This window comes from Narcine bancroftii, chromosome 13 (genome assembly GCF_036971445.1).
Source record: "Narcine bancroftii isolate sNarBan1 chromosome 13, sNarBan1.hap1, whole genome shotgun sequence".
NCBI lineage: Eukaryota > Metazoa > Chordata > Chondrichthyes > Torpediniformes > Narcinidae > Narcine > Narcine bancroftii.
Window position 1 is genome coordinate 43,541,783 of NC_091481.1, and position 15,146 is coordinate 43,556,928.

General features: G+C 46.7%; 1 protein-coding gene across 1 annotated transcript in view; it reads right to left on the bottom strand.

The window, feature by feature from the left end:
* cfap54 (cilia and flagella associated protein 54) overlaps positions 1–15,146 on the bottom strand; it is a 1,315,566-nt gene that overhangs the window by 492,572 nt on the left and 807,848 nt on the right. Inside the window, exons 10-12 of the mRNA XM_069909968.1 lie at positions 13,692–13,787; positions 4,882–4,994; positions 4,673–4,796 (exon numbers count right to left, since the gene is read on the bottom strand). Coding sequence (XP_069766069.1) covers positions 4,673–4,796; positions 4,882–4,994; positions 13,692–13,787 — 333 coding nt within the window. The remainder of the gene's footprint in view (positions 1–4,672; positions 4,797–4,881; positions 4,995–13,691; positions 13,788–15,146) is intronic.

Sequence of the window (15,146 nt, forward strand, 5' to 3'; positions counted from 1 at the left end):
TGGCAGGACATTCTGCCTGAGGCTCTCAACGCCATCTGGTTGTTACTATCTTTGGCTTGGCTTCGCGGACGAAGATTTATGGAGGGGGTAAAAAGTCCACGTTAGCTGCAGGCTCGTTTGTGGCTGACCAGTCCGATGCGGGACAGGCAGACACGATTGCAGCGGTTGCAAGGGAAAATTGGTTGGTTGGGGTTGGGTGTTGGGTTTTTCCTCCTTTGCCTTTTGTCAGTGAAGTGGGCTCTGCGGTCTTCTTCAAAGGAGGCTGCTGCCCGCCAAACTGTGAGGCGCCAAGATGCACGGTTTGAGGCGTTATCAGCCCACTGGCGGTGGTCAATGTGGCAGGCACCAAGAGATTTCTTTAGGCAGTCCTTGTACCTTTTCTTTGGTGCACCTCTGTCACGGTGGCCAGTGGAGAGCTCGCCATATAATACGATCTTGGGAAGGCGATGGTCCTCCATTCTGGAGACGTGACCCATCCAGCGCAGCTGGATCTTCAGCAGCGTGGACTCGATGCTGTCGACCTCTGCCATCTCGAGTACCTCGACGTTAGGGGTGTGAGCGCTCCAATGGATGTTGAGGATGGAGCGGAGACAACGCTGGTGGAAGCGTTCTAGGAGCCGTAGGTGGTGCCGGTAGAGGACCCATGATTCGGAGCCGAACAGGAGTGTGGGTATGACAACGGCTCTGTATACGCTTATCTTTGTGAGGTTTTTCAGTTGGTTGTTTTTCCAGACTCTTTTGTGTAGTCTTCCAAAGGCGCTATTTGTTACTATACACCGCGACTAACACCACCCCCCATGAATGCCTCTTTGCTTTCCCGAGGAGATCAGCGAATGGTTCATCCATCCCTCCCTGGCTGGCAACCCAGGGCCGAGTCTGCTTCGGAAGCACGTCAGGGGCCATAAAAAGGACCCACTGGTTGAAGCAGTGCATCTCATACAACCCCCAATATGCATTTGTGAGGTACCCGGATGGCCAGGAGGACACTGTGCCAATACGAGACCTGGCGAGGGCCGGAGACCCCAAAATTGCCTTGCCAGTCACCGACCATGCCGCGGATCTGATTGTGCTGCACTAGAGCACGATACTGCAGACCGAGTTGCCTGCCTCACCTCCGGATGTCCAGGCACCTACCCCCTGCAAGGCAGCAGACCCCCCCCCATCACCTCGGGAGTACCCTGCCAGCACCCTGACCTTGATGGTTCTTGCAGCGGACTCTCCCCCGACGGCCCCCACTCTGGAGGAGCGCTGCATGGACATGCCATTCCCTCGGCGGTCTGGCAGAGGAGGAGGTTGCCCGTGCAACTAAACTTCTAGTCCATTTGCTTTCCATCAACCATTATTATTATTATTGTTACCATTACTGTTATTGTTGTTCGCTACCCGCCAGTTCTCTGTGTGTTCTCAGTGGGTTCTATTTTAAAAAGAGGGGGTGAATGTGGTGATATGGTTGTGTGTACTGGCTGGCCCGCCCTCCTGGTGACATCCTGTTCTTGACTCCTCCCTGGTCTCCCCCGTATGACCCAGGCCATAAAGTCCCCTCTCCCTCTCCTCATTTTCCCTCACCTGGGCCCGGGCCAGCAGTCTCTTGTAAAATAAAGCCTATCGTTTCCCTCACTCTTTGTCTCCATAATTATTGGAGCAACTGATAACACCCAACAACAGTTAAGAAGGTCTATGGGATGCTGGGATTCATTAATCAGGGGATGAATTCAGGAGTAGAGAGATCATGTTACAACTCTACAAATCTCTGGTAAGACCACACTTAGGGTTTTGTGTCCAATTCTGGTCACTTCATTATAGAAAGGATGTGGAAGCTGTGGAGAGGGTGCAGAGGAGATTTACCAGGATGTTGCCTGGATTAGGAAACAAGTCTTATGAGGCAAGGTAGCAGACCTGGGACTTTTCATTTTGGAGCATAGATGGACGAGAGGAGACTTGATAGAGGTCGACAAGATTATGAAAGGCATCTGTTTCCCAAGACAGGATCATCAAACACCAGAGGACACATGTACAAACTTAAAAGAAGGAAGTTAAGGGGAGAAATCAGAGTGTTGTGGGGGCCTGGAATGCCTTGTCAGGGATGGTGGTGGAGGCTGAAACATTGGGGGCATTTAAGAGACTCTTAGACACATGGATGAAAGGCAAATAAATGATTATGGGTTAGAGAGAGCTTAGTACGTTTATTTTTGGAAGGAACATATGGGTCGGCACAACAACGAGGGCTGAAGGGCCTGAACTGTGCTGTATTGTTTTATGTTCTTGGGTGTGTGTGCGTGCGTGATGTTTTCCCGTTTACTTGCCCCTATGTTGCACAGTTTTAAATTTGTCATCAAACAATTAAAGTGTACATTCCAGATTTTATTCAAGGTAATTTTTATACATTTTGCTATGACCATGTAGAAATTACAGCACTTTTTATTAATTTTCCCATTATTTCAGGGCATCATAATATTTGGGACAGAACAATGGTATGCATATTAGAGTAGTCATGTTTACTACTTGGTTACATATCCAATGACTGATTGAAGTCTGTGATTCATAGACATCACCAGGCCTCCCAGGCCTCTACTGCAGCCATCTTCAGCTCTTGTTTGTTTCATGGGCTTGTCCTCTTCAGGTTTCTCTTCAGAATACGGAAGGCATGCTCAAATGAATTTCAAACGGGTGACTGATGTGGTCATTCAAGCATTTTCCAGTTTTTAGCTTGGAAAAATGTCTTTGTTGCTTTCGCAGAGTGTTAGGGATCATTGTCTTGCTGGAGGATGAAGCGCCGTTCAATGACTTGAACTTGAGCAGATGTTTTGATACACCTCAGAATTCATTTTGCTACAGCCATCAGCAGTTACAACATCAATTAACATAAGTGCCCCAGTACCTGGGACAGCTATACATGCCCAGGCCATAACACCCCCACCACGTTTTACAGATGAGTAGTTGTGCTTTAGATCTTGGGCAGTTCCTTTACACCTCCATATTTTACTCTTGCCATCATTCTGATACAGGTCAATTTTGGTCTCATCTGTCCACAAGACCATTTTACAGAATTCTGCAGGCTCTTTTAAATACTTCTTGGCAAACTGTAATCTGTTTCTGTGGCTAACTAGTGATTTGCATCTTGCAGAGTAGCCTCTGTGGACATATTCACATCTAATTCTTCTGTCATCAGAAGTGGAGGTCTTCCTTGGCCTACCTACCTTCGCGATTACTTGATTTTAGCAATCCAAAGATTTGGGTCATGTTATATTCTTGTTTTTCAACCTCACAATGTCTTTTTTGATTTTCATTAGCACAGCACTGGACCTCAGGTTAAAAAATGGCAATTACAGACTCAAGAGGTGATCAAAAAGCATATAAGCTAGTCTAGCTCTCTTATACCTGCACCAATGAAGCAATTGAATATACATGAGTACTCACAAACACCTTTGAAGCCAAATGTCTCAAATATTATGGTGCCCTGAAATGGAAGAACTGTATAAAAAGCCAAAATATATAAACTGGAATGTGCACTTTAATCACACGTGAATTGTTTACTTACAAATTTAACCCTGTGGAGCACAGGGACAAATAAAAGAAAAAAGTGAATACAGTAAAACCCTGCTGTCCAGATTTCAAGCAACTGGCAGCCTCAAGAAACCAGCAAAACAAAACAGGTAAAATAAATAGGTTAAAAAAAGTGGAAGTTTAATATTGGTTCCCCTTTGTCATTAGTTCACCAATCACTCAACAGGGAATCTCAAGCAATTGGAAATTTCACTTATCCAGCATCTATTAATCCTCATCATGGATTGAGGATCCCATGTATCTGTTCATTCTGGATCAGACTTCCATGAACAACATTGTCAAATATCTTATTAATGTCCATATATACAACATTCACTGCCCTTACCAGTATCTCGCAGTGGCCACCCATTTCAATTCCCTACCACATTCACTTGCTGACATGTCTGTCCTTGGTCTCATGCACTTCCAGGCTGAGATCGGCTGAAAACTGGAGGAACAATATCTCATCTTACATCTGGGCATCCTCCAACCGGATGGCAATTAATATGGATTTTTTCAATTTTCCAATGAAATCCCACCCCCTAATCTTCTTGTCTCTTTTCCTCTACCTCTATCTCTTTTCCCTCTCCCTCCTTTCAGAGGAAAAATCAATTATCACTTTTCCTCTATCATATCCAATTGACTCCTTTTGTCTGTCAATCTGTACTCCTCCCCTTCCCATTCTTCCTCCTTTCTTTCTCCAGCCTTTTTATACAGACACTTGTCTATTCTCACTCATATCTTTAGGAAGGGCTCAGGTCTGAAACATCATTAAAATATCTTTAACTCCTACAGAGGCTGTGATACCGACTGAGTTCTTCCAGCATTTCTGTGTTCTGACTCCCATCTCAGCATCTGAAAACTCCTAAAAACTCAATTAAATTTATAAGACATGACCTGCACCTCACAAAGCCATGCTGTCAGTCCCCAATCTAACCATGACTTTCCAAATGTGCATAAATCTCATCACTAAGTATCCTTCCCAATAGTTCCATTGCCACTGATGCAAGGCTTGCTGCTTATCATTTCATGTTCAGCCCTGAAGATGTTGTGGTGCACCACATTCGCTTGTGTCTACTAACACAAAAGTGAAGGGCTCTTTGATCTGCTGGCCCTGACGATTGCTTACCTATTACACAGTTTTCTCCCATAGAAAAACTAGTCTTGGATATGCGAGACAAAATGAATGGCTTCATAGCAATCAGTAGATCCAAATCCAGTACAAAGCCCTTCCAGGCCAGATGATCATGTTTCTGGGAAAGACAAACAAAAGATGCAATTTTCAAAGAAAAATGTGAATTATCTTATTGTTTGTACTGTTCATCATTTGCCACTTACCCTTAAGAAGGTGAGAAGGGGCGTAATAATTGTATCAAATATTTCCAAATATTCAAAGCAGAATGCAGCCTTAGCAAACCTCACGGCAGCCTCCACAGACACACCATCTTCACCTTCAAACGTCATTTGAAAAGAGAGAAAAACATTACATAACCATTTGTAATAGTTTGCATCCATTCTTCTGATGCATCTTTGCTTACCGTACTTCCACTCAGAAAGAAGCAATGAAAATATTGAACAGACATGCCAATGGCTACTCTTGCTCCAATTTTTAGGTTAAAGAGGCTTCCTTTCTTAAGAAACACACAGCCAAAAGAGAATTAGAAAAGCTGTCCAACCACTTATCTGCTCTTTCTCCACTTCCCTAAACATTTTCATGAACTTTCCCCTTTCAAGATTAAAGGTACCTGTTTCAGTGTTGGTTTACAAAATGTACCTTTTTACTGTATTCAGTGGTTCCTCAAGTCAGCTTTTGTCCTTTTGCTGATTATAAACTGTCCTCCATTGGAAACAGTTTATCATTAATTATCTTCATTACGAACACTTATTCCCAAACTATTAACTCACTCTCGTCAAGGTGTGATGTGGAATCAGACTGCTCACAACCTTGGCATCAGAGTTCTCCAAGGTGTTATGTCTCCAGATTTCTGTAACCTGCACCTAGCTTGATTACTGTGTTCCTCGAGTTTTGGCTTTATACTCATGACTCATTTTATCTCTTTGGCTTGGCTTCGCGGACGAAGATTTATGGAGGGGGTAAAAAAGTCCACGTCAGCTGCAGGCTCGTTTGTGGCTGACAAGTCCGATGCGGGACAGGCAGACACGGTTGCAGCGGCTGCAGGGGAAAATTGGTTGGTTGGGGTTGGGTGTTGGGTTTTTCCTCCTTTGCCTTTTGTCAGTGAGGTGGGCTCTGCGGTCATCTTCAAAGGAGGTTGCTGCCTGTCGAACTGTGAGGCGCCAAGATGCACGGTTTGAGGCGATATCAGCCCACTGGCGGTGGTCAATGTGGCAGGCACCAAGAGTTTTCTTTAGGCAGTCCTTGTACCTTTTCTTTGGTGCACCTCTGTCACGGTGGCCAGTGGAGAGCTCGCCATATAACACGATCTTGGGAAGGCGATGCTCCTCCATTCTGGAGACGTGACCCACCCAGCGCAGCTGGATCTTCAGCAGCGTGGACTCGATGCTGTCGACCTCTGCCATCTCGAGTACTTTGACGTTAGGGATGAAAGCGCTCCAATGGATGTTGAGGATGGAGCGGAGACAACGCTGGTGGAAGCGTTCTAGGAGCTTCATATTGAACATAATGCTTTCAGTTGCTTTGGCTCAGGCCTTAATTTCCCTCGATAAACTTAATTGTTTATCTCTGTTTCCTCCTTTGAGACATTCTTTAAAACTAATTTCTCTAAACAAATTTTTGACATACATCCTACAATCTCCTTGTGTGGCTCAGTGAAAAATTGTTTTGTAAAGGGCTTGTACAGTACTTTGGGATGTTTTTCTATGCTGAAAGATCTTTCTTTCTTTGGCTTGGCTTCGCGGACGAAGATTTATGGAGGGGGTAAAAGTCCACGTCAGCTGCAGGCTCGTTTGTGGCTGACAAGTCCGATGCGGGACAGGCAGACACGGTTGCAGCGGCTGCAGGGGAAAATTGGTTGGTTGGGGTTGGGTGTTGGGTTTTTCCTCCTTTGCCTTTTGTCAGTGAGGTGGGCTCTGCGGTCTTCTTCAAAGGAGGTTGCTGCCCGCCAAACTGTGAGGCGCCAAGATGCACGGTTTGAGGCGTTATCAGCCCACTGGCAGTGGTCAATGTGGCAGGCACCAAGAGATTTCTTTAGGCTGTCCTTGTACCTTTTCTTTGGTGCACCTCTGTCACGGTGGCCAGTGGAGAGCTTGCCATATAACACGATCTTGGGAAGGCGATGGTCCTCCATTCTGGAGACGTGACCCATCCAGCGCAGCTGGATCTTCAGCAGCGTGGACTCGATGCTGTCGACCTCTGCCATCTCGAGTACTTCGACGTTAGGGATGAAAGCGCTCCAATGGATGTTGAGGATGGAGCGGAGACAACGCTGGTGGAAGCGTTCTAGGAGCCGTAGGTGATGCCGGTAGAGGACCCATGATTCGGAGCCGAACAGGAGTGTGGGTATGACAACGGCTCTGTATACGCTTATCTTTGTGAGGTTTTTCAGTTGGTTGTTTTTCCAGACTCCTTTGTGTAGTCTTCCAAAGGCGCTATTTGCCTTGGCGAGTCTGTTGTCTATCTCATTGTCGATCCTTGCATCTGATAAAATGGTGCAGCCGAGATTGTCAACTGGTTGACCGTTTTGAGTTTTGTGTGCCCGATGGAGATGTGGAGGACCTCAGTTTTCTTCAGGCTGACTTCCAGGCCAAACATTTTGGAAGTTTCCGCAAAGTAGGACGTCAAGCGCTGAAGAGCTGGCTCTGAATGGGCAACTAAAGCGGCATCGTCTGCAAAGAGTAGTTCATGGACAAGTTTCTCTTGTGTCTTGGTGTGAGCTTGCAGGCGCCTCAGATTGAAGAGACTGCCATCCGTGCGGTACTGGATGTAAACAGCGTCTTCATTGTTGGGGTCTTTCATGGCTTGGTTCAGCATCATGCTGAAGAAGATTGAAAAGAGGGTTGGTGCGAGAACACAGCCTTGCTTCACGCCATTGTTAATGGAGAAGGGTTCAGAGAGCTCATTGCTGTATCTGACCCGACCTTGTTGGTTTTCGTGCACTTGGATAATCATGTTGAGGAACTTTGGGGGACATCCGATGCGCTCTAGTATTTGCCAAAGCCCTTTTCTGCTCACGGTGTTGAAGGCTTTGGTGAGGTCAACAAAGGTGATGTAGAGTCCTTTGTTTTGTTCTCTGCACTTTTCTTGGAGCTGTCTGAGGGCAAAGACCATGTCAGTAGTTTCTCTGTTTGCGCGAAAGCCGCACTGTGATTCTGGGAGAATATTCTCGGCGACACTAGGTATTATTCTATTTAGTAGAATCCTAGCGAAGATTTTGCTAAATACTAATTGTTGTCCTTAACATTCAATGTGTGCTGACTGCAGTTGTCTATTGTGCTGGCAAGGTGAACCACTGAGATTAAGTACGTTTGCAGCAGGAGAATATGCCAATCGGAGCAACATTGTTCAGGAAGGAGAAGAAAATAAACTTGAAAAAAAAATATAATGGGTCTTTCATCATTTGTGGTATGGCGAATACTTATTCAACAACAATTAACTTAAAGAAGAAAAAGAGACAGAAATCACTGAGCAAAAAGAGAAAAGGGCATCTCAGTGGAGAGAAGGAAGGCAGAAAATTTAGAAAGAGGATTGGAACCAAAGGACAAGTATGAGGAGAAATTAACTAACAATTCATTCCATTGTGCACCATTTAGTTCAATGAGTTTGCATCTTGGATAGGAAGACCATATCGAGCAGATTCCTGGACCAGTTCATAGAACAGTGCAGGCCCTTCAGCCCGTGATATGTGCTGTCTGCTGGAAACCCACTCCACAACATCTAATTTTTCCCTACCTCACATGCATAATTTCCTATTTTTTCTTCCATCCGTGTGTTTATTGAAGAGACTTTTGAATGTTCCTATTGCACCAGCCTCCACCACCAGCCCTGGCCATGCATTCCAGTACAGAGAGTTAACATATAATTTCTGGGCCATTTCTTATCCCAGTCCACTTCCCCACAAGAATGGCTGGCATAAAATTCATGACACTTTCCATTCAACCTGGCAAGTGGAAAGAGATATTTTAATGTCATCATTGAAAAGTCATTGAGGATCATCTTACCCCCTCCAGCGTGGCAAGTTATCCTGATTATCTCAACTCCTTACCTTCACACCTTTATCATAAAAGGTTAAAAAAAAACCCATCGCAAGTTCTGGCAAGAGGGGATAATAAAAGGAAATATTGTGGGGTGTTCAGAGTATTGAGTTTCTATCACCTTTGATGGGCAATCAAGTGACTCCACGAGACAGTAGATGGGAGTCAAAAGGCTTTTATTAGCTTAGTCGTTAGCTTGGGCTCAGAAAACATCTGGCCTGGATCTGAGCAGGAAGCGATCTGGGGTCAAGATCTTCAGTCAGGACCTTTAGTAGTGAATCTCCTGAAAGGGGTCAGAAGGAAGGAATGGGCTGTCCAGGCCAGTACGAACAGTTATTACAGTGGTACCTCACACCACCACATTCACCCCTTCTTTCAAATGAAAGTCCCGCAAGGTGAGCGTGGTTCTGAGAATCACACCAAAGTGTATGTACAATTTACAAATTCATTCTCTCAGGCAGCTTTCTGCTCCTGGTGGAGTGCCGCAAGGCTGGTTGACCTGCCGAAAATCCATCTGCCTGTTGAGTGTCCCACCTTGGAGCATCTGGTGGTGCTGTGGATATTGCCGATGGTGCCTCTGGTGCGGTGGCAGGTTGTGGTGTCACTATTGTTGTGCTCGTACAGGGAAGAATATACGGTTCATTGTCCGTATTCCCCCACCCCCCAAGGTGCTGGGGCCGCTTCCTACCTGGGCCAGATCCCTTAGGGAGGCTGTGTCCTGGCGCCCATCTGAACGCTTAAGAGGAATGTACCAGATGCACCTCATCGACCAGCGGGTCTATCTTATGGGGTTGGATGTGCCTGAACAGCAATACTGGCAGCCAGACCAGCAACGTGGTCCCCAACACTAACTTCCTAGGGAATGATAAAAAATTTTCGTGGAGAGTTGCGTTGGTGGCAATGCACAGTAGGGAACGGGTGGCATCCAGGGCTTCCAGGAGGACCTTTTGCCACCGGGAGACAGATAGTCCTTTTGATTTGAGAGCCAAGAGGACTGTGCTCCAGATTGTACCATTCTCCCGTTCCATCTGACCATTCTCCCATTCCAGCTGACCATTCCCACAGGGGTTATAGGTGGTGGTCTTACTGGTGCCTATGCCTGGTCAGGAGATACTCCCACAACTCTTCATTCATGAAAGAGGGGCCCCTGTCACTGTGAATGTAAGCAGGGTATCCAAACAAGCTGAAGAGATTCTGTAGGGCTTGGAAGACCGTGGGTGTGGTCATGTCCAGACAGGGCATGGCAAAAGGGTATCACGAGAACTCCTCCACTATTGTCAGGAAGGAGGCATTGCGATTCATGGATGGTAGGGAGCCCTTGGAGTCCATATTTAGATATTTGAAGGGTTGGGTGGCCTGAATCAGTTGAGCCCTGTTTGGCCAGTAGAAGTGCGGCAGACCGAGCAGTTCCGAGTCAGCTCCCTGACCTCCTCAACTGTATCGGGGAGGTTTCATGCCTTCACTAGATGGTACATTCTGATAATCCTGGGGTGGCAGAAGCTCTCATGAGGGGCCAGCAGTCTGTCCATTTATGCACTGGCACGTTCCCCGGGACAGGGCATGGGTTGGCTCATTGAGCTGTCTAAGCCGGTATGAGATCTGGTAGTTGTAGGTGGACAATCAATGTGCCACCTCAAGATCTTATTGTTTTTGATCTTCCCCCACTGTTTATCATTAAACATAAATGCTACGGCTCGTTGGTCTGTTAGCAGGATGAAGTGTCTCCAATGGTGCACAGCTTCCACTATGGCTTGGGCTTCCTTTTTTATGGACATATTTCGTTGTTCTGGACCTTACAGCGTCCAGGAGAAAAATGACACCGGCCTGCCTTCTTGGTTTAGAATGGCAGCCAGTGCAACATCCGAGGCATCATTTTCCACCTGGAAAGGAATGGATTCATTAACGGTCTGCATGGTTGCCTTGGCAATCTTTCGTTTGATCCTCTTGAATGCTCTCTGGGCCTCTGTAGTGGGAAGAAAGGTGACTGTCTTTACTAGTGGTTGGGCTTTGTCTGTGTAATTGTGTACCCACTGTGCATAGTATGAGAAAAATTCCAAACAATGCTTTAATGCCTTAAGAGTCTGGAGTTTCAGTAGTGGGTGCATCCACTCAGGGTCTGGGGCAATGACACCCTCCTCCACCACATACCCTAATAATTTAGTAGTGCAGAATACACACTTTTCCTAATTATATGTCAAACTCAGGGCTTTAGCAGTGGTGAGGAATTTATTGAGGTTGGTATCATGCTCCTTCTGGTTTTGACTGCAGATGGTCGCATTATCCAAATAGGGAAAAGTGGCCTTCATTTGTGGTCATCCACCATGCGGTCCATCTCCCTCTGAAACATGGATATGCCATTGGTTAGGCTGATTGGCACCCCAAGGAACTGGTAGAGGTGGCCATTGGCCTCGAAGTCCATGTATAGGCGGACTTCCAGACAGACATGATATGCTGACTTCAGGTCCATGGTGGAGAAGACCCCGTAGCGGGCGATCTCATTCACCATCTCAGCTATGCGGGATAGAGGGTAGGCGTTTAACGAGTTGAACCAGTTGATAGTTTAGCTGTAATCTATCACCATCCTGTGCTTTTCCCCGTTCTTCACCACCACCACCTGTGCCCTCCAAGGGCTGTTGCTTGGTTCTATCACTTGTTCAGCCAGCAACTGCTGCACTTCTACTTTAATGAATGCCCTGTCCCCCGAGCTGTACCTCCGGCTTTTAGTAGCCATGGGTCTGTAATCCTCTGTGAGGTTTTCAAACAGAGGGGGAGGGGAAATGTGCAGAGTGGACAACCCACATGTCTGGGGCATGTCCATTGGCGGGACTTCTTTAAACTGTCCACTTTGCACTGTTAGTGAAGGGAGGGGCCCATCGAATTGCATCACCACTCTCTTCATCTGACACTGAAAATCCAGACCCAGTATTATTGGTGCACAGAGGTAGGACATCACTAATAATTAAAAATGTTTATATTTTACTCTCTGAACTTTAAGTGTGAAATTTTTAATGCGAGTGGCATGAGACTTTTCTGCCAAGGAGATGTAGCAATCAATAGGATATTCGGTGAGGGAGAGCTTTTGGACAAGGGTTGCACTGGTAAATCTCTCCGTGCTCCCCGTGTTGAACCCATTCCTCATTCACCTCCATGCTCATTGTCAACTTGGTCAGCTAACTGGGTTTGTCCTGATCGAGTTGGATTCACTGCTGCTGTAGGTACTGCTGCCACCATTCGCAGTAGAAGGTGGCCGCCCTTGGGATCTTGAAGATGGCTGCCGCCGTGGCTCACATATGCTGTGAACCAGAAGAGAAGCCAGACGTGACATCTCTGAAGCACAGTCACAAGATGCCTCACCCTGCCGTCGCACAAGGGGCTGACCTGAATTGGAGCTGGAAGTGACGTTCACCTTCTTCCCGGAAGTGAAGTCCTCAAACAGGCGACTCCCACCCTGGCTTCCACTTGGCACAGTGGGAAGCATTTTTGGAGAACACATTTTGGCGTGAGGCCCTTTGTTTTTGCAATTTGAGCAGACTGTGGCCCGGGCCAGCAGTTCTGGTGGGGATGCTTCCCCTGGCCGCAGTCGCAGCAATTAGGTTGTACGGCAGAAGCTACGGTTTTGGAATTGCTCCATGGTACCATACATTCATTGCGTGGAGTTGAGTAACAGCGGTAGGGGGCATAGGCTTCCGCGCTCTTCTTGGCCGATTTGAGTGCACGCCAGCTTCAGGGTCTCCCCGGGGGTCAATTCCCCAGACTCCAGAATTCGCTCCTGGATGTGACTAGACTGAAGTCCAGTGAGTATCCCATCTCCCTGGAGCTCATCCTGGTACACCACGGCCATTAAGTCTAAGTCTACACCTACAGTCTCTTACCAGGTCCCGCATTGCTCTGGCATAATCGTCGATGGATTCATCAGGTTCTTGTTTCCTGATCATCAGAAGGTAGCTGTTCGGTGTGGTCATGTGCTGGTCTTCCAGCAGCCTCAATCGCCACTTCATAATCGGGAGTTAATACATCTCTGACAGTCCTGTAGGCTCTGTGCCCGAGCAACAAGAACAACAGCCTGAATTTCTCGACATCGCTCAATATCTCATGTTGTCCAGCAAGCTGCACTGCCATCTTTCGAATCAGAGGGAGGCCTCATGGTCCTCCAGGGTCAAAATCCAACTTCCACCCTGATTACTTGTGGCATTGCAGAGACAACCAAAAGTAAGCCAATAAAATTGATGGGCAATCAAGTGACCAGACAAGGCAGTATATCTGAATCAAAAGGCCTTTATTAGCTTAGACGATAGCTGGTGCTCGGAGAGCATCTGACATGGATCTGAACAGGAAGTGATCTGGGCTCAAGGTCTTTGGTTGGGACCTTTATTAGTGAATCTCCTGGGAGGAGTTAGAGGAAAGGAAGGGGCTATCCAGGCCAGTACATGCAGTTATTACAGCCACGCTGCTGAAGATCCAGCTGCGCTGGATGGGACACGTCTCCAGAATGGAGGACCATCGCCGTCCCAAGATCGTGTTATATGGCGAGCTCTCCACTGGCCACCGTGACAGAGGTGCACCAAAGAAGAGGTACAAGGACTGCCTAAAGAAATCTCTTGGTGCCTGCCACATTGACCACCGCCAGTGGGCTGATATTGCCTCAAACCGTACATCTTGGCGCCTCACAGTTCGGCGGGCAGCAACCTCCTTTGAAGAAGACCGCAGAGCCCACCTCACTGACAAAAGACAAAGGAGGAAAAACCCAACACCCAACCCCAACCAACTAATTTTCCCCTGCAACCGCTGCAACCGTGTCTGCCTGTCCCGCATCGGACTTGTCAACCACAAACGAGCCTGCAGCTGACGTGGACATTTACCCCCTCCATAAATCTTTGTCTGCAAAGCCAAACCAAAGAAGTAATACCTCATACCACCACAACCTTTCTCTCCCCAAATTATTTGTCACAGAAAACTCAAGTTCAGAACAGACATCTTACCGGCAGCTGCAAGCTCTATGAGGGAACGTAATGGCTTTATTCCACCAACTGGATCAGTGCAGGCAGCAGGATTAAGTTGTGTATTGCCACCACCACCTAAACAAAGCAAGATTCAATATTCTTATCATCATATTAATTGCATATACTTTGTGCTTGAATATTCAATATAATGTTATTTCCCAAGATAATAATTCTTTACAAAAACCTAAATTACACAAGAAACATGCAGCTTTTTCTCCTGGTGTAATCAGTCCAGGTGCTTTCAAATTGCAGCACTCAGGTAGCCTTCTTGGGACCCAGGTGAGATTATTGGTCTTGGGTGCAGGATGAACCTTTCAAATCACAGCTAGACCTACCTGATAAATCGCCAACGCAGTGATGAGGGGGATCCTATCCTCTGAAATGACGCGGTGAGTGACACATCAATGGCCGTCATTTCTCCCCCCCACCTTAGCTGCCTCCTCCCCGACAGTTGTCCCACCCAGCAACGTGCTGCTGCTGCGAAGGTGGGTAGGGGGAGTGGGTGCTGCCACAATGTGCCACTCCGGTTCGCGGTGATGGTTCAATGCGGGAGTGCAGGAACAATGGCCATCTTCCTTACCCATAATCCCCCACGCTGCTAGAACCACTCTGCCGCCAGATTGCGGCAACAACCACCCCATCTCCCTGATTTTGGCAGTGGAACATCGCAGCCCCCCACATCCTCTGCGCGCGGTAGTAACACATCAGCCAGATGTTTCCCTGTGACGCACACACACAAGCACTGACATCACCTGAGTAACCAATTCGGCCATTTTCCATTACGCCCAGGTAAGTTTTACTGGGTTCCCTGACCACCTCTGAGTCAGGTCAGGGACCCGGTTCGAACATTCAAATCACCATCTAGCTGGGTCACTAACCAATCAAATTGTCCGGTTAACCCCATTTTACATGGCAGTTTGAAAGGGCTGAAGTGTCAGGTTTCCTGTTGATAATCTCATACACAATCTCATGTACTTTCAACACTATTCAATTAACTAATCACCTTTAGAGTTTTAACGTGAGAAAACAAAAGACTCAGGCCCGAAACATTGGTTATAACCCTTTGCTTTCTTTACATTACGGTGAGAGCTTGCACTGTGCTGGCCCAAGTAGAATCTTTTCAGCCAATGGAGTCAATTCCTCGGTTCAGTGACAAAAGCCTCAGTATTTTAGTGAATTAGGTAAAAATAAAACAAAGGGAACACAAGGAGAGGATGTGTCGTGTATTTTCCCAAGTGAAAGAACATGTTCAGCCAAACCTTTGGGAATGTGGATGTTCAAAATGATCTTGTACACAAGTCACTAAAAGCTAACATGCAGGTGATTTAAAATGCTACATTTTAAATAACACCACACACTTACAGAAAAGTCAAAACTAAAAGAAACTAAATGTAGAGGTATGGATTATATGTACTCATTGACCGATAAAGGTTC